The sequence below is a fragment of the Myxocyprinus asiaticus genome, chromosome 38, assembly GCF_019703515.2.
Source record: "Myxocyprinus asiaticus isolate MX2 ecotype Aquarium Trade chromosome 38, UBuf_Myxa_2, whole genome shotgun sequence".
Classification (NCBI taxonomy): domain Eukaryota; kingdom Metazoa; phylum Chordata; class Actinopteri; order Cypriniformes; family Catostomidae; genus Myxocyprinus; species Myxocyprinus asiaticus.
In genome coordinates this window covers 4,253,489-4,272,929 of record NC_059381.1, presented here as the reverse complement: position 1 = coordinate 4,272,929, position 19,441 = coordinate 4,253,489, and the positions used below count along the sequence as shown (strand labels likewise).

Here is a 19,441-nt window from a genome sequence, read left to right as displayed (position 1 = left end):
TCTTGTTGGTGCTTTTAATTTTTCTCTACGTCATGTCAGCCGGAATTGACGTGCTCACATTTGTTCCAGCGACGGCTACTGGGGACATTTTAAATGAGCAAACTGTGATAAAGGGGTCAGAAAGTCGAGAACCCGGAGCTATTATTCTATATAATATCTATCAATTACAGATGTTCATGCATATGTTAGTCTACGCCTAAAATGATACAGAGAGCACACACATGAGGACAGTTTTGCTCCAGGTAAGTCGCTGTTGTCGGGTGTAGAGCGGGATGCTATCAGTGCGTCCTTCCATTTTGAGCCAGTGTTGCTGTCTGAATAATGCATGCTTTTATTCATGCATATTATGTATGCATACGTGTTATCACTATTTAATGTGGAAATGTGCTGGTAAAAGTGCTGCAGTTGAACCGACAGGCTGTAAAAAAAAAAAAAAAAGTGTGTGTCGCAGGGTACGTTTTTTTCTGTACTGAACCGCAGTGAGCCAATGCAACATTTGTGTGCATGAGATTTATTTTCTAATCTTGTCTCGTGGGGAGTTTGAAAGGTTAGGTGCAGTATTCCATGCATTTATATCACAGCTGCATTGTAATATCAGTTGCGTTTAAATTTAATTTCTAAACTTATTCTGGTAATATTTTGAGGAAGTATACATGGACTTGAATCACCTGCGAATGAGCCCTTGTAATACTACAGTGCAGGGGCGTAGAATCCGAAGGAGGATGGGGGGACCCCTACCCAATATTTATACCATGATCAACTGAAACATGTAAATGCTTCACGTTGCAACCCCCCAATGTTCAAGCCAAATCTTCACCCTTGCTACATATACACGTAGTTGCATGTGTGATTTGATCACTGCGTGCGCGATCTTCATACATGATGCATTGTTGATGTCTGTCTGTTGTGTGCGGTTCGTGTTTCAGGGGTGAGGGACATGTAATGTCATGGAAACCCGTACAAAAATGTACCACAGTAACGGTAGTTTTCGCCAAAATACCTTCTGAATCGTAATACATTAATAAGGGATCTCTTTCAAACAGCGTAAGAAATTTGTATATGTTTTCTGTTATGTTATTGATTATGAGAGTGGTGGTTAATATTGGAGACATTAAATTTACTTAAAAAAATGTATCGTATTGGAATTTAAAATATATCCGTATGCGTGGGCAGTGGCATGTGTACATATATTTAAAGGAATATTCCAGATTCAATACAATACAAGTTAAGCTCAATCAACAGTATTTTTGGCATAATGTTGATTACCACAAAAATTAATTTAGGATTGTCCCTCCTTTAAAAAAGTCAAAAATCAAGGTACTTACAATGGAAGTTAATGGGGCCAATTTTTGGAGGGTTTAAAGGCAGATACGTGAAGCTTATAATTTTACAAAAGCGCTTTAATTCTTCTGGTAAAACTCATGTATTATTTAAGCTGTAACGTTGTTTAAAGGTGCACTCGGTAACTTTTGTCTTTGTGTCATCTTTGACTTACACTGACACCTAGTGGCGTGGATGCAGTATAATTTTTAAATAACTAGTTTTCATTTTCAGATGCCATTGTAGAAATTTAGTATTCACAGTCAGCCATGATTACTTCAATCAGTGAGTGAAAGTGTCCAATAACAGGACGGTTACTGAGATTAAGCGTGTAATATCAGAGATTATTTAGCAGAGACGGGCCACTTCAGTTAAAATGAATGGGAGAAATTGGAACGCCCAACACAGGCAATGGTCAACGGGTGTAGAAAGGAAGTCCCGCCTTATGGGTAAAAGAGCCAGTCACCTTTTAGATACAGATATCGCCTGTCAATAAACTCGACAACGCGCATGCGCATTATCTATACAAACCAAGAAAATTGCATTTGTTAGCATAATCTGAGATAAAGAAGCACAATTTATGATACCAGTGTTGTCAGATTTTACTGCTGATTTGAAATATGTTCTTTGATCATAATACTGACCAACCGTTTAGGAGATTTTTGTCTTTTCTCATTCAAGTAGATAGGAGCTGCACTGTCATGACTGGAAATAGCCTCCCGAGAGCGTCCAAAGATGGCCGACAGTGTACTGACTTGCTAGAAAGACTTTGGTAGTATTCGGCAGGTCATGTGATTCTAATATGGCAGCCCCCATGTGCGGACCCTCTCCAAGTAGAATAAAACAGCTTTTATAAGGTTCTTCATTTTAATGTGAGTGGTCATGATTTCCTACATATATTGAAAAATTACAATTTCATGTCTTTGGGATTGAAACCTTTTTTTATGAGGAAAAAATTACTGAGTGCACCTTTAAATAGCCCTTTTTTTAAAATTTTTTTTTTTACAGTCGTTTTAGGGGTTATGGTTGTGTCATCATGGCAATAGAGTTATATTGGATGTAACTTTGACAAAAAAGTTCAGTAAGCGATTTTGAAACAGTATTTTAACGTTTACAGATTGGCCCCATTCACTTCCAATGTAAGTGCCTTTCTGTAACCTCTGTTATTTATGAAAACGAGAGACGAGTCAAAATATTTTCATGGTAATCAGCATTATGCCACGAATCTTGTTGATTGTGCAAAAGTCGTTCTAGCAAGTCTATGGACGCTCTCGAGAAACTGTTTCCAGTCATGACAGTGCAGCTCCTATCTACTTGAATGGGGGAGCACCGAAATCTCCTAAACGGTTGGTCAAGATTCCGATCAAAGAACATATTTCAAATCAGCAGTAAATATCTGACAACACTGGAACAATAAATTGTGCTGCTTTACCTCATATTACAAAAAATAAATAAATAAATAAAAAATCCTGGCTTGTATAGCTAATGCGCATGCACGTTCTCATGTTGATTGACAGGCGATGTCTGTAAAAGGTGATTGGCTCTTTATCCTGTAAGGTGGGCCTTCCTTTCTACATCCGGTGACCGTTGGGTGTTCCAATTTCTCCCATTCATTTTAATTGAAGTGGCCCGTCTCTACTAAATACTCTCTGATTGAGCTTAACTTGTATTGAACACGGAATATTCCTATTTACTTTCCAAAATGAATGTTAAAAAAGGCTATTATCAGTGAAAACCATATACAGTATAATACATGCCCATGTATGTATTGTACATGTATTGCCTGCCATGTATCACGCTCAAGTATGGAGTGTTTTGGCAACGACTGTGGTTTTCAAGGTAAATCTTTGTTTTTTTTTAGTACTGGAGGGGTATATTTAAAAAGATGAAAAAACTGACCATTGCTTTTGCCTTTATGTGGTTTCTATTTATATGCCCCTGTTGCTATATTTTGTGTATAGTGCTGCTCAAGTTGGCCATTGCAGTGCAATTTGAACTGAAGTATTTTGTTGTACAGGGTTCCTATGTTTATAGAAAACCTGGAAATATCAGGGTCTGGAAAGGTAATTGAACTTTCAATTGTCCAAAAAGGTTTTCTAGTAACGTTCGCCTCTATTTATGGATATAAAGTGATAAAAGTGAAAGCTAAATAATTTTAAGGGTCTAAAAATGGCTGTTTGTGTGTACAATCTCTCAAAAATCTTTCATATTCAGTAACCATGTATGACTGAAAATGTAATTGGTCTGAAGGTGTGGGAACCCTAGTTGAAAGTTTATGAACAGAGGATGGTGACTGGGTCCTCTCGTCTTGAACAATGCAAAACTTCTTTTGTGCAGATAAAGTTTTGGACGTGGTTTTAAGGCTGTGGTGTTGTGACATGCAGCGTTGTGTATTTTAGCCCACTGATATGTAGAAAGACTGATAAGACTCTTGCATGGTAGTATAACATTCTGGCTGGTTACCCAAAGCCACTGCGCCTCTCATGAATAGTTTTGTATTAAAATAAAAACAAAATTTTTCTTTTGTCTTGCAAGTGGTCATTTAAATTTTAGCTTAATAGCTGTGACTTAAAGTACACTTGTCATTAGTGTTATGATGCAAGTACAGTTCGATGTTTGTCAGGTGTTGTACTGACACAATTTCTGTTTTACAGGTCAACCGCCCCTGTTTATCACCTAGCAACTGCCACTTCAGAGACACTGCCTCTGGCCCCACCCTCCAGAGATGACTGATGCCCAGAACGCCAACGAGCTCCCTGAATGCCCCTCAGAGGATGGGGCCACTGCAGAAGAGCAGGAGATGCCGCTGAGACAAGAGACCATGCCTACCGGCTCTCCAGTGGGGGAAGAGCCAATCAGCTCACAGAATCCTGATAAACAGCCCACCCCCGGGCTTCTATCAATGCCCTGCTTACTGAAGGAGCTCCACAGAGACTCTGGCTCCGGGCAGCCGGCGGAAACGGAACGGCCTCCCATCACCACTCAGCCCTACCCACAAGAAGACAGCGATTCGTCCGTTTGCCTGAGATCACCCTCCTCGTCCGGTCACCTTGGCGATTCTGACACGCTTTCGTCTGCCGAGGAAGTGACCGCGCCCACCCAAACTGCTGGCAGGAAGTCACGGCGGTCGCATTCTGAAAGTGACGCGTCCTCCGTCGCCATGGCAGCCAAGAAGAACCGTTGCCAGGAAAAACAGGTGAATGGGCGTGTCCGCGTGAGAGGGCCACGCAGCCAGCGGCAGAAGTTGCGCATGCGACAGCTGCGACAGAAACGTGAGGCGGCGGCGAGACGCAAACCAGACGTGCTCCAAGACAGCAGTACCAGTGACAGTGACCTCACAGCCCACTCCTCATCATCCTCGCCGTTAACGGCCTCATCCGACAACGAGGGAGAGACAATCAACTCTCACGCACCAGGTAACTGTGCAAACGCCTACATGCAAAAACACATCCAGCATTTAGTCAGGAAGTTCAGAACAGACTGGCAACAGTGTACAGACAAATGTCTCGTTCACAGTAACAGCCTGTCCTGAAACCAACCAACACGTAACGCCATTTTTGACGTTTTTGTTTTTTCGTACATTGTTTGGTGCATGTTGGCTGAATGACAGCATAAATCTACACTAGGGTTGGGCAGTATGATGGTATTTATTCTGCGACAATAGAAATGTGTAAACCGGTTCAGATTCTGTTATACCACAGAATATTCACGAAATGATTTCAATTATCCAAACCATAGTCTACTCTGCAAAAAATGTCACAGATGAGTGTCATTGATTGTTATGGGAGCGACACGTTTTTGCATTGTCACAACTCTCTTGTTCGATTTAGGCCCCATTTCTACCTGGTATTGCGATGTGTCTCAAGTTATCAGATCATATGTGGTCAGTTGGGACACATTGCTGTTTACACCTGGTCATTTAAATGTGACTGTGACCACTTGTGTTTGGATTTGGAGGAGAGGGTCTCATGACAACATACATCAGTCATTATGTCAGTGTGTTACTGCATGATATTATAGTGCAACGAAGTCAGAAAAGACTGCGATCCGAACACAAAACTGTTTAGACCCCAATTAGACCTGTATTTAGGGCTGACCACATGTGATTGGGTCAAACAAAACGCATCTTAATACCAGGTGGAAACGGGGCCCTAGATACAAGTGTAGGTTGTTTACAGTTGCCAAGAAACTTTATAACTTGGCGCATTAATAGAGTGCAACAGTGCCCGCTTACATTTTTAGCCATCTTGGTTTCCTTAAATGTTTTGCTCATTCATATTTTCCATAGGGAATTTATGTAAAGTTCTTCATTAAAGAGTTCTAAGTCATGAACCAAACCAACCAGCTCTGAGATGAATCGCATTACAAACTTTGATTTGAAGCAGAAAAGTATTTGAAAATCAGACAAAAAGACAAAGGTTCAAGATTGTGTGTTTAACGTCTTTCATGAGGGAATGAACTACAATCCCATGAAGCATTGCGAATGACATTATCAAATTAAAAGCAATTGTAAAAATATAAAACTATTGATGAAGTATGTTCAGAAGTAGTTTGAGAGTGTAGGGAAACCAACTTGAGTCCGTCATTCACAGTGTGTCATGGGAGTGGGTGGTCACTGCAGAGCTCTTTTGGTGCACTTTGTTGGAATTTTTACTTCCGGAACCAAACTGCTGCGCTCTATAATATAATTCAATTATGTGCGCTTTAGAGGTTCTATTATAAGTTTTTCATTAATTATGAATAATCTTTTGGCTTGCTCCATCAAGTCACAAATAAAAAGAGAAAATAATCATATTAGATGAATTACCTTTCATTTTGCAGGTAATTCAAAAAAGCCTTTAGCAGGTGGTTATTTAATATATAACCTTTTTTTATTGAATTGCTGGCAAAAGTAACTTATTGTGATATACCATTATTTGGGTCATACTGCCCACCCCTAGCCTACACACTTTGTAAGGCTCACCGATAAGGCGAAACACACATCAGTCCCAACACAGCATCTAAGCAAACACATTGAGGATCTTTTGCACTGGTCAGGGTGTGTATTTTACTGCATGTGTCTTGAATGACCTCATATGCAAAGCGTTCAGTGAGAAACACTTTTCCAGTATTAGATTACAACAGCTTCAGCCCATACACCGACCTCTGTCTTCAGTGACCTCCTAAGTACGGCTACTCTTGAAATCCAACGTCATTCAGACCTGATTTCATTAAAAAATAAATAGATACATTAATTTGGAAATATTTCAACATTAAAGTTCTGGATGTTTCAGCACTAGCTATTTCTAATGAGCTTTATTCATGCAGATCGTTGTAAAACAGTGGAAGTATCAGTAGAATTCACTTGTAAGCAACTGGACTTTGTTCCATTTTCTTTGTTTTCAAAGACGTTATGTCAGATGCTATTTCTATACTTTTCCGCAAAGAAATTAAGGTTAATGTTAGCTTATATGAACAAGGACCACATTAATACGACACATAATTATTGTGCCAAAACAACATGTTTTAGACTTTGCAGACTAGTGATGTTTTCTGATCAAACAATCTGGATGTTGTCTGGACATGCTCAAAACATCTTGAAAAAACAAAATGAAACATCTTTGGCATGCCTTATTTCAAAATGCAACACACTTGGTATGATTACATGCACTTTAAAAATCCGATTTCAGTTGGATTGCAACAACAATTTGTCTTTTTAAAGATCATGTAAACACTTTAGTCCCACTGAAATCACACACGTCCTGTTTTTGCAAAATTGGACAAACAGACCTGGATAAATATTTTAGCACATTTCCACGTTAAGCAGATTATTATTAGTACTTCCTAAGCTGACATCCTACCTTCAAATATTCCTTCAAGTATGAGATGTAATATTTGCTTCCAGGTCACATTAGACAATCATTAGATTTTAAATTGTCTCAGTTGTGTAATGTTGTTTGTGTGTTATCTGTGGTTTGTGTTTGTAATGTGTCTAGTATTCAGTTTAATTTTTCGTTTTGTTTCTGAGTAGTGCATACTTAAAGCTGAAGTATGGAACTTTTTCAGTGTTAAAATACATTCTCCTATCCCAGTTTAATATGCAGAGACAGCCATAAATAAGCCATTATTCATAGGTAAATTTGATTGAAAACTGTAATCACTGTGTCTCTGTGGCGCTATGAAAATTCCTCTGTTTATTTTGAGAGACCCATCGCAAGAGAGACAATAACATTGACTCAAACAATGCCATGAGTTGGGGGTGTGGCTATCTGTTTGTTTGACCAACACCAGACGGGGGGGGATTCTGAAAGCTGTTATAAAAACAGTGTTTTTTTGTATTTTGCAATTCCGTTTGGTGGTGCTAGTGGCGCAGAAATTAAATACTTCAGCTTTAAGACATACCTAACTTCAGCTCTGCAGAAAAAGTCCCACATGGGGCCCCCATGGGGTGTATAACCTTTCTGGGGGCCACATTAGTGTCAGGGTAGTAGTGGGATCTCAATACCTCTCATTTTGGGTCAACCCTACCAGGATTCGAACCAGTGATGGCAGCCCAGACTTTTAACCAGTAGATTACCACCACCAAAACTTGCTGCTTTGGCAGATGTGGTTTTATTAATTTATTTTTGTAGAATAGTGGAGGTTTGGTAGTTTCTAGGGGGGGGGGGTCTTTTCTGACTTTTGTTTTTTTATGCACAGGCTAATTCGCAACTCTTGAGCCACACAACAACCGCATAGCATAGAAGGAACAGTACCGTGACCCTGACAAAGTGTCCACGGCAACCCACTGAAGTTCGAGCGCTCAAGATTTGACAAAAGTAAAGCCATCAGACTCATTGTACATTGTTTTTGTTGAAACCCTCCTTGTAGGGAAATTACACTTATCGCACGCATGCGAATGGGTTGAAATTGTCATAATGCACAGCCCTGCATATATCCAAACTAAGAAATGTGTCTGGTGGACACTACTCTTTATAGGCCTACTTATACAGGGCTTCATTAAGGCCGACAAGTCGTTCAGAAAAACTAGTCGATTTTTTTGTTGTTTTAACATTCTTAGTTATTTCACTGTTGTTTCTTCTATCTTTTCTAAAAGTTGGTGGGTGTTTACTACAGAATACTGGGTAAAATGTTGGTGTCTTTCTTACTGTGTGGTCTATAAGCCGTCTCTTAGTCATTTGATCATTGGTGAACTGTATTCAGAATGCACTGCGGGAGCTGCATGACCTGTTCCCAGCATGCTCGCCGGTGTGCACGCAATAACGTCGCCACTTTCTGCATTCTGCATTCCTGTGTGTCTGACGCCTCTCTCTCGGCACTGCCGTCTGTCTTTAAGCTGGTCATCGCCGAGCCGAGGGTTCCGGAGCTTCAGTGCGTGGGCGGGGCCAACTCAACATGGGTGTGGCCAGTGGAAGTCTGGGCGGAGTCTTGGAGGAAGCTCTTACGCGATTCGCCGCGATGCAGAGGCAGACCGAGGAGCGCTTTCGCGTGTGGATGGAAAGATTGACCCGCCTCCACTCCGACGACGACCTTTCGTCCAGTGAAAATCCAGAGGGGCGGAGCCACGTTAGCTCGTTCCTCCCATCATCTGAGTCGCAGGAAACACTGGCGGCATATCAGATGGCCCGAATCAACGCTAACATAGTCCAGCCTGCACACACCGCTGGCCTCAATGGAAACGTGGACTCATCTGAACCAAACGTTTAAGGAACATTACCGCTTGTTATACACAAAGAACTGCGATGAATTCAAGCATACTGAAGTGGAGGCTCACAACTATTGTTTTTATCTTACATTAAAACTCTCCTAATGTTTCTTTATCCTCTCTATTATAAGCTTAGTTCACCCAAAATGAAAATTGTCATCATTTACTTACCCACATCTTCAGTGAAACAACTGACAACAAACACTATAAAAGTAGTCCATATGACTCCTGTACGATATTCCAAGTTTTCTGAAGCCATTTGATAGTATGGTGAGAGACTCGAAACTATTCACTTGTCATCTTACCCTTCTCTGAAGCTCTGAAATACCCTACTAAAGGGTGAGTAAATAATGACAGATTTGTTTTATTTTTGGGCGAACTATTTCTTTAACGTCTTCTGTCTCTCATTTAATTGACTTTTCTCGTTGTTGTTTTATTCGCATCTCAGGGGTGCCCTCCAGAGTCAGTGCCTTTGCCATTTGCTCTTGTCTTTGGAAGAGCCAATTCTTCAATCCAGCTAGAGATGAATCATTTGTTTTGCCCATTTAATAATGACAAAAAGACATTTTTCTGAGAGACTTTAATCTGAACTTTTGATTTGACTACCATTTGTGTTTTTGTCTCATAATATATGTTCATCTAGAATATATGGGCTGGCTTGTTTACTAAAGAACTCTGACCTTTTGTGTTGGTGCTTGTTTTAGCTTATTATTTAATGACTTCCAAAGTGGAATATGCATGATATAAGCTGAAAGTGGAAAGCTGTAATGTAATGACAGCCTACTCATTGGATTTAATGCTAAATGCTAATCTGGAACTCACACAAATGGGCAACTGACCATTTAACACTTATATTAACAGTCCATGCTGCACTTGCAATAAACATGGGTGATTCTGTTTAGCAATGCAGAAATTTTAGATTTTCAGTTTTTTAAAAACGTCATGCTCGCACAACTGCACACCATGGCAAGCAAGAAATATTACATTTTCGATCTATTTAAGGGTGAATCTCATGAAAATTTTGTCTGGGTCATGTTTCACCCGAAAATAAATATACTGCATAAAGAAAATGAAGCCTATGTTTAGGACAATTAAAATTTGACGCATCATAACAATTAAAGGAATATTCCTGGTTCAGTACAAGTTGAGCTCAATCGACAGCATTTGTGGAATAATGTTGATTACCACAAAAATTGTATTTCGACTCGTCCCTCCTTTTCTATAAAAAAGAAGCTAAAATCTGGGTTACAATGGAAGTGAATGGGGCCAATCTTTGGAGTGTTTAAAGGTAGAAATGTGAAGCTTATATTTTGATAAAAGCACTTGCATTAATTCTTCTGTTAAAACTTGTGTATTATTTGAGCTGTAAAGTTGTTGTAGGGTTTGTCGACATCACATCATGGCAACGAAGTTATAAAATTGGCTATTACTTTACACAGAAATGGTTAGTAAGTGATTTTATCACACTGAAATCATGTTAACATGCATATTGTTTACGTTTTGTGGCTATACTTTTAAAACAGTGAGTAGTTTAATGTTTACGGATTGGCCCCATTCACTTCCATTGAAAATGCCTCACTGTAACCCAGATTTTTGGGGGGGTTTTTTAAAGAAAAGGAGGGACAAGTCAAAATACTTTTTTGTGGTTAAGCCACAAATGCTTTTGATTGAGCTTTACTTGTATTGAACCCGGAATATTCCTTTAATTCCCACATTTTCATTTCAGTTCTCATCACCGTAATGCATCCAGAATTTTTACTTTTCAGTTTATAATTATTTTTTTTCTCATTAGACTATTACTGTAAGCAATACTGTGAAATGATCAGACACAGTTGTTTTTTTTTTCAGCATAAATTAGTACCACAAGTACTACCATGATGTAAATGCTTAACACTTCAAATATTATAATATCTCAAATGATATTTGAAAAAACCCCAAAATATTTATTAATTGTCTTGAAAATCATGTCCCCATGCCAGTTTAATTGATCTTAATGCAAAGTAAAATTATAATGCAAAATATAATTGTCTTTGCAATTTGGGGAGAAATATGACCCAGAAGTGTTCTTGATAGGCTGTGACATTCACATAAGACATGCTTCCTACATACTACTACGAACATGCATACTCAAAGTTTACTGTAGTCACTGTTGTCAGCTCACAGGAGAACTTGAAAGTTGTTTACTGCTTTACTGTACACTGTGTGGAGGAGAATGTTTACTTATTTTGCGTGAAGCTAACAGGCTACTAAATGATTAAGTTTAGTGTCAAAATGTTTAGATGGAGGAGTGAATTTCCTTTATGTAATTGTTAGAAAATTATGAGTGAATATCTGAATCAAGAATTGACTGAGCAGAGATAGCGTCCTTTTTTTTCTTTATTACATTTATTTTTAATGTCCTACTAATGCCTGACCAAAATTCAAAATGTGCCAGGCAATAATTAGTGTCTCTTCATGTATGTGTAATACATTATTGACGTTTGATGTTTGCTCATTAGCAGGTAAATAAATATACTAGAATTTTTACCAGCATTCATTCAGTTTTTAAGTAATTCACCTACATTGATGTAAATTGGTGTAAACTGGTCTTAAAAACCAGTCAAAAGAATAGTCTGGGTTATTTTCATTTTAATGCCCGTGTACTGCATGTGTGGCATGCTGTCCTTTGTACGATAATTTTGACACATCCCTTAGTTTGTAAAAATGAACAGACACGTTGCATAAAGCATTAAAAATTGTGACTCAAGCTGATTTGAAAGTATAATTATACATTTATATAAGTTTGGGAACCAAAAACAAGTACTTATTCAGAACCGGTTCCTCTTTTTTTTTTCATGACTTTCGGTTCTGTTAACGGTTCTAGAACGTGCATTTTTCAGCTGATGCGGATGCAATACCGTACTAAAATACTAACAAGACAAATATGGGTAGTAAATGCAATAAAAATTTCATTTTTTATTTCCAAATACTACTACCTCAAAATTGAGAGTAGTTAATGGAACCATTAAGAATCAGAATCGTTGAGGAATCGGAACGAGAATTGTAAAATTCCTTACAATTTCCATTCCTACACTTAAAGATGCTGTAAGTGATTTTAGCCGTTCTAGAATTTTCCACAAACTGGGCCGTTGGATTAGCCACGCCCCCTCTTTCCAAAACCCCACACTTCAAAAATACCAAATGTGCTTTGAGACTGACACCGAGCAGAAGCGGTTGTCAAGAACAACAGCAGCAGAATAGCGCCCTCAACTGACAACTGTTATGAGCAACACGGCATAAAAATGGCATTAAGCCTCAATAATTCAATGCAACTACAACACTATGAGAACGCACAAAATGATTGACAGGCAGAAAGCATCAGAGACCACGGACACATTTTTGTTTGCTGTTTACAGAGTCTAGTGCTATCCCAGAGACCAGTGAGATATCTCAGGACCCTTATTTCATTAATACTGTATCTTCATGGGGTAGGAAAATTTTTTGCATACCTTTCCAGAAAAAAATAACTTACAGCACTTTTAATGTACAAATATATCTAATCGTTCAATTCATGTCATGACCAGCTAAAAAAGTAAACCTAGTTACATTTGCATGGTATATGCACAAGAATACCCACAGGAATTATAGTGGTAACCATAATTGCCTCCACCTAGAAATGTAGTGCAATCTCAAAAGGATGATATGGACAAATTTACAGCTCAAGTAACAAACATTTTTTTTACTAAAATGTAAATGCATTAACAAAAGTACCAGCTTCACATTTCTGCTTTAAAACCTTGCAGTCCACTTTTGCCTTGAAAATAACCCAGAATATTTCTTTAAAAGCGACACTTTGCCATACATTGTCAATGGATTTTCAACTAACTCTTTAAGGTAGAAGCTGTAAAATGGCCTTACAAATGGTGTGTGTGTGTGTGTGTGTGTTGCAGTGGGTCCTGCAGTTGTTGGGCACTATGACATTTCAGACACTCGCTCTCAGGTTCGTTTACACTATTACCCAAAACTCTGGGACTGTAATATTACTGTATGCTCGTACACTTTGGCTGCATCTCAATTTGCATACTCCTAAATAGCATACGAGATTGGGGTTAGTGTGTTGTAAATAGGGCTGGGTAAAAACATATGAACAATCTCTAGTGGTTGACCGATACATCGCAGCGGCCGATAAATCGTCCGATATTTGGTATTTTTACATTATCAGGTTAGTTTAGTAAGCCATAACGGCGCTGAGAATCACTCGTTTCCATGTAAAGGAGCTTTCTGAGATATGCAAGTGAACAATTACAGTTTTAGTTGTTTCGTGCCATCGTGTTTCAACAATAGACCGGCATGCAACACCGTCTCATTTAAACAGTATTCAGTATTTCAACGGCTCAGAAGACGTGCACAAACTCATGATGTTGTGCTTTCATTCTCCCTCTGTCTCAACAGTTCCCTATAACTTTTAACTGTCTGGTCTAATGACAAAAAGGCAAATAGTATTAAAAGTTATGTCATATACCGTCCACAAATATGCAGATTGGATATCTTTTATAGATTTAATTCATAAACCTTGCGCAACTTGCACAGATCCTGCGATTTCTTCCTGCCACTAAAAAAAAACACAGTACTGTGCAAAAGTCTTAGGCACATAAGATGTTTCACAAAAGCTTTTGTCTTAAGATGGTTATTTGTATCTTCAGCTTTAGTGTGTCAATAGGAAATATACATTTTTGACTCACAAACATTACTTTTGCAAATAGAAAAGATTAGAATAGAAGAACAGGGAGCCCTGCAACAGATGGCATGGTCCCCACAGAGCGCCCCACTGAATATTGAGTCAGTCTGAGATTGCATATAGAGACAGAAGCAGTTGAGACAGCCGAAATAGAAGAACTGTGATGAATTCTCCAAGAAGCTTGAAACATCCTATCTGCCAACAACCAAGAAAAACTGTGTTCAGGTGTATCTAGGAGAATTGGGGCTGTTTTAAAGGCAAAGTTGGTCACACCGAATATTGATTTAGCTTTTTTATATTTACTGGACTTTGTATGACATTAAGTGATAAATGAAAACTATTTATGGCATTATTTTTCACAAGTACCTAAAACTTTTGCACAGTACTGTATTTTGTGGTGAAGTAAATATAGCAGAAAAGATTAAGTACTTTCTACATTGAGTAAGTAAGTTTAATGTGAACTTAAACATATTAAGTAAATTCTACATTCACACATGTAAAAATTAATGATCTAACTTATAAATAAATATTATTTATGATTTGTATTTTTAACGTGTCAACATGTATCAGTACTAAAGTAGAATACCTTGTCATATTTATTTTTATTTGTGTAATTAATTATGTTACGTTTGGTAGCTTCTTGTTATAAAGTCTGAAGTTTATTTTCCACTCAAAATTACACGTTACATAATCTGTTGAGTGTCACCGTCATCGTGTTTTGTGCACCAAGTGTTGAGGGATGCGTGCGCAGCACTATATATCGTTTCTATCGCCGGTAATGCAGGGTGTTATGTCATGTGGTACAAGATGAAACATTGTAAGGAATATTCAAACATGACATGTTCATCATGAATATGTTTATTTAAATTTTAATCATTTTAATCACTAACAGCGTTTCACTGCATTAAAAGTATATTGTCATCTAAGCTACAAACAGAAACTCAAAAATACTTCCTTTGGTTTTCAGAAAAGGATTGAGGGTTAAAGGATTTTCTGCAGTCCGTGTACTGGTTGGCCACGTTGCCTTTCAAAGAATACACTTTTTTTGACCATGACACTGAGTACAAATGCGTTCGACACCTGCTTTGTTATACTCTTTTAGTACAGCACCATTGATGCCCACAGATGATGACTGTCTGGGTGATGAGAAAATCTGGGCTTGACTGGACCGGTTGCGCTGTGCTGATGACTAAATTTGTGTCACGTGTACTGTGCACGTTCCGACCAGCAATGCGGACAGCCGAAGAATAATTTGGGCTTTACCCGGACCGCAAAGCAATGCCAAATGCAAGTTGTTGTGTAAATATTATCATTATTATTAGCTAATATTATCATTGTATTTGGTCTTTGTGAGGAAATCCATGTTGTTATTTCCTCCTATTTATGTTACAATTTCTTAATGTAAATGGGATGACTAAACAAACCAGGAGAAGCACCTATCTACTATCTAAAACACACACAAATCTTTTTTTCTTCAGATTTTTATTTTACTTTAACAAAGTTAGTTTTGTGTGAAATTAAGTAAATATTAACTAAATTTTTAGCCATTTTATGTACATGCCATGTACTAAGTGTGATCTCATATTTCAGCGTTATACAGGCCTATCGGCCACCTTGCTCTCAATACATCGGCATCGGCCATTAAAAAAAACAAATCAGTCTATCACTAATCTCGATATTGATTATTAAATCACAAAATCAATCTTTCACTTAACGCACAACCCTCTACAGTGCGAGTAAATCAATTGCATTGTGACCAATTGTGATCTGTGATTAGCCACTGGCATGTCATTTTTTCAGATTTCTCTCGCCAGTGATTGAGTAGTATTGTGGCAAGAAGTTCAGCAGCAAGACCTTTCCCTGTGAGTTGAGAGGAAAAGTTTGACTTGTTTCCCCTTTATGTGTCCAAAGACGAGATCCACACAACCCATTTGTCATTGAATAATTTACATTTAATTCTAATCACACATAGAATATATGCAGTAAAGAAGCAATTTGACTCCACTCTCGTAATGTGCGCCCCACCATGAGACGCTTACTGAACTGTCGCTTAAAGAGACAGTACCGTTTTAACACTTGCTCTACATATCAGTGTACATACTTAGAAATAGTAAAAGTTATGCATGTAAACAATAAACATGCATATATACACTGATCAGCCACAGCATTAAAACCACCTGCCTAATATTGTGTAGGTCCCCCTCGTGCCACCAAAACAGCACCAACCCGCATCTCAGAATAACATTCTGAGATTATATTCTTCTCATCACAATTGTACAGAGCAGTTATCTGAGTTACCGTAGACTTTGTCAGTTCGAACCAGTCTGGCCATTCTCTGTTGACCTCTCTCGTCAACAAGGCATTTCTGTTTTTTGTTTTTGGCACCATTCGGAGTAAATTCTAGAGACTGTCGTGTGTGAAAATCCCAGGAGATCAGCAGTTACAGAAATACTCAAACCAGCCCATCTGGCACCAACAATCATCCATGCAATCATCTAATCAGCCAATCGTGTGGCAGCAGTGCAGTGCATAAAATCATGCAGATACGGGTCAGGAGCTTTAGTAGTTGTTTACATCAACCATCAGAATGGGGAAAAAATTTGATCTCAGTGATTTGGACTGTGGCATGATTGTTAGTGCCAGATGGGCTGGTTTGAGTATTTCTGTAACTGCTGATGTCCTGGGATTTTCACACACAACAGTCTCTAGAATTTACTCCGAATGGTGCCAAAAATACAAAAACGTCCAGTGAGGGGCAGTTCTGTAGATGGAAACACCTTGCTGATGAGAGAGGTCAACAGAGAATGGCCAGACTGGTTCAAACTGACAAAGTCTACGGTAACTCAGATAACCACTCTGTACAATTGTGATGAGAAGAATATCAGCTCAGAATGTTATTCTGAGATGCGGGTTGGCGCTGTTTTGGCGGCACGAGGGGGACCTTCACAATATTAGGCAGGTGGTTTTAATGTCGTGGCTGACCGGTGTATATGAAATATAATATATGCAATTTAAAGACATCAAATTTATTTACGGAATAAATGGATTTGTACATTTAGCAAAAGCTTTCATGTAGCCGAGATGATGAAAAAATTATGCTAAAATAAAATTTGTAAAATCAATCTTTTCATAATGAACTTAGAATAATAAATGTATAATCAATAGCATTAGCTGAGAGAGAATGTATGCAAAATGGACATTTTAACTGTAATATACCCATCTGAATCAGAATCTAAATTGAATCAAGAGCTTGTGAATCAGAATCCAATAAGGAATTCTGTATTAATACCCTAGTTGTAAATCATAGTTCATTGAAAGTAGTTGGCCAAACGTGCCCTAATGGTATATTAATTACAGTGGATTTTTGAATTATGTATCTGTGTGTGCTTTTGAGGTTAATTACTTGCAGTCCTTTGTGCTTTGGACACTTGCTTTAGACATTTCAGTTGTAGAAAAATAGCAATGAATTTGTGGCCAAAGTGGTTTTTAAATGGGTCAATCTAAAAGTTAAGGAATACAAAGTCCCTTCAAGGCATTTAAGGCCATCTTGGTTATTGTCCATGTAGGCAATGTTCATTTAACTGCTGCTACCATCTAATTGAATTGGGAAAGATTATATTTTAGTAGCACATTTCAAAATCTGACAACAAGTGTATCATACATTTTGCTTATATTGCTCAAATCAAACCAAAAACTGTTTTTCAGGCTGGTCCAGATAATTACAGAGTAAACAAACTCTTATCAGACAGCGATTGGCTCTTTTAACTGAAAGGCGGGACTTCCATTCCTACAAACACCATATTGAGCATTACAATATCTTTCTCATCTCTAGTAATAATTACTTTTACACTAAGGAGTTAAGATTGATGCAAAGTTAACGCTTGCATGCAAATGCAATCAGTGCACAATAAAGTGATCCCTGGTATCAAGACACAGTTTTGTAATTTCTCAGTGGCATACCATCATACTACATACTCAAAAGGATGTATTTTCCCATTCCCAGTGAATTGTTTACTTTTAGTACGCAGTAGAAGTATGCAAACTGGGATGCAGCCATTTTCTCATTGACTTGCCTTATATTTACTGTGAGGTAAAAAAGTGTTGCCCTCCGCTACAGGATATTTTACATTAAGTAGTAAAACAAATTGTCCCCTTGACATTCAGATAGTATGTTCTTTTGTAGGACATTTGTGTGTTTTTGTGTGTTTTGTTGCTGTTGTCTCAGAAAGCAATGAGTGTGTCAAATTCACTCAAGGGTTTTGTAATATGTATATGCTGAATTCTGTCTGTATTTCTGTAGGTGCAGTAAAAGTCGAGCCATCTCAGGTGAGTCTGGCTTCCACAGACAGTGAAGTGGAGATTGTTGGAGTTCAAGAAAATGCTAGGTGAGCTAATCCTCATTGAATTCATCATATTTCAGTCATAAAGTTCAGTTTAGTAGTAGTATTCCCATGCTAAGTGGTCGCAATAGATCACATATCCATCATCTTTTGGATTTAAAAGAATTACTTGCATAATTGTAGACGGGATCCAAAAACAACTTTTTGGCGCACCTACGAATGGTGGGCATTGTGTTTAGGTAAATTTGTTTTATTTTATAACTGTGTAACAGTTCGTGGAAAGGAGGTTGCTGGGGCCAGCTTGACAGAACACGTAGACATTTATTGTTGCGCTTTTCAGTCGCACACAGTAAGGCTACTTTTCAGCAGTACACAAAAGGTTTGCTTTTCAGCTTCACCACACATAAACTCTGTTGGCTTTTCAGCTCAACACACTACACACAAACAGCTTCACGCGTCTCTCTCTCTCCCGTCTGCCGCTCTCTCCTCTCCTTAAGTACTCCCGCCACCCCTCGCTGGAACGCGAGACCGGTGTGGCACACAGGTGTAAGTCATTCGCCACTTATCTTCCCGGCCTCGCTCTGCCCAGATGCCGCTCGGCTCTGCCCTGCTCATCACAAACTGAACTGTCTATTGCTTTCTTGAAACTTAAATTTTTGTTCTTAAAGGAATATTTAAAGTCCAATACAACTTAAACTCAATCAACAAATCGAGGTTCCAGTGAGGCACTTACAGTGGAAGTCAATGGGGCCGATTTGTTTAAAAAATATAGCCACAAGACATAAACTATATGTGTTAACATGATTTTAGTGTGATAAAATTACTTAACCTTTTCTGTGTAAAGTTATAGCCAATTTTACAACTGTTTCCATGATGATAAAATTTTTGCAATGTAATACAATTATAAGCTTCAAATTCCTGCCTTTTTAAACCTTCCAAAAACTGGCCCCATTCACTTTCATTGTAAGTGCCTCGCTGTAATCTCCATTTTTGCTTTTTTAAAGAAAAGGAGGAACGAGTCGAAATAGTTTTTTTTGTGGTAATCAACATTATACCACAAATGCTGTCGATTGAACCTGAAAAATTCATTTTTTAAAGCAAAGTTTTGTGCTGTTTTTCCCTTGAATATTTGTAGCAGACTGCAAAGCTCATTGTGTCATTCACAGTATCATACATAATCTCATGGTGAAAAGCTATGGCATACCAAAGGTACAAATGTGGTTAATGGTTATACAGTAATTGTTAATGGTAAATCATTGAATAATGATTATCAATTAATCAAATGGATAACCATTACCTCTGTTAATCATCAAATAATTATCAATTATCCTCAAGTTTTTCTCTTTAGATAATCATTCACTCATGTTTAACCATCAAGCC

General features: G+C 38.2%; 1 protein-coding gene across 1 annotated transcript in view; it reads left to right on the top strand.

Annotated features, from left to right (window-relative positions):
- Positions 1–64: 64 nt before the first annotated feature.
- LOC127428498 (uncharacterized protein C18orf25-like) overlaps positions 65–19,441 on the top strand; it is a 28,725-nt gene continuing 9,348 nt past the window's right edge. The window contains exons 1-5 of the mRNA XM_051676914.1: positions 65–242; positions 3,975–4,736; positions 12,934–12,983; positions 15,547–15,583; positions 18,022–18,106. Of these exons, the coding sequence (XP_051532874.1) occupies positions 4,046–4,736; positions 12,934–12,983; positions 15,547–15,583; positions 18,022–18,106 (863 nt within the window). The 5' untranslated portion in view covers positions 65–242; positions 3,975–4,045. The remainder of the gene's footprint in view (positions 243–3,974; positions 4,737–12,933; positions 12,984–15,546; positions 15,584–18,021; positions 18,107–19,441) is intronic.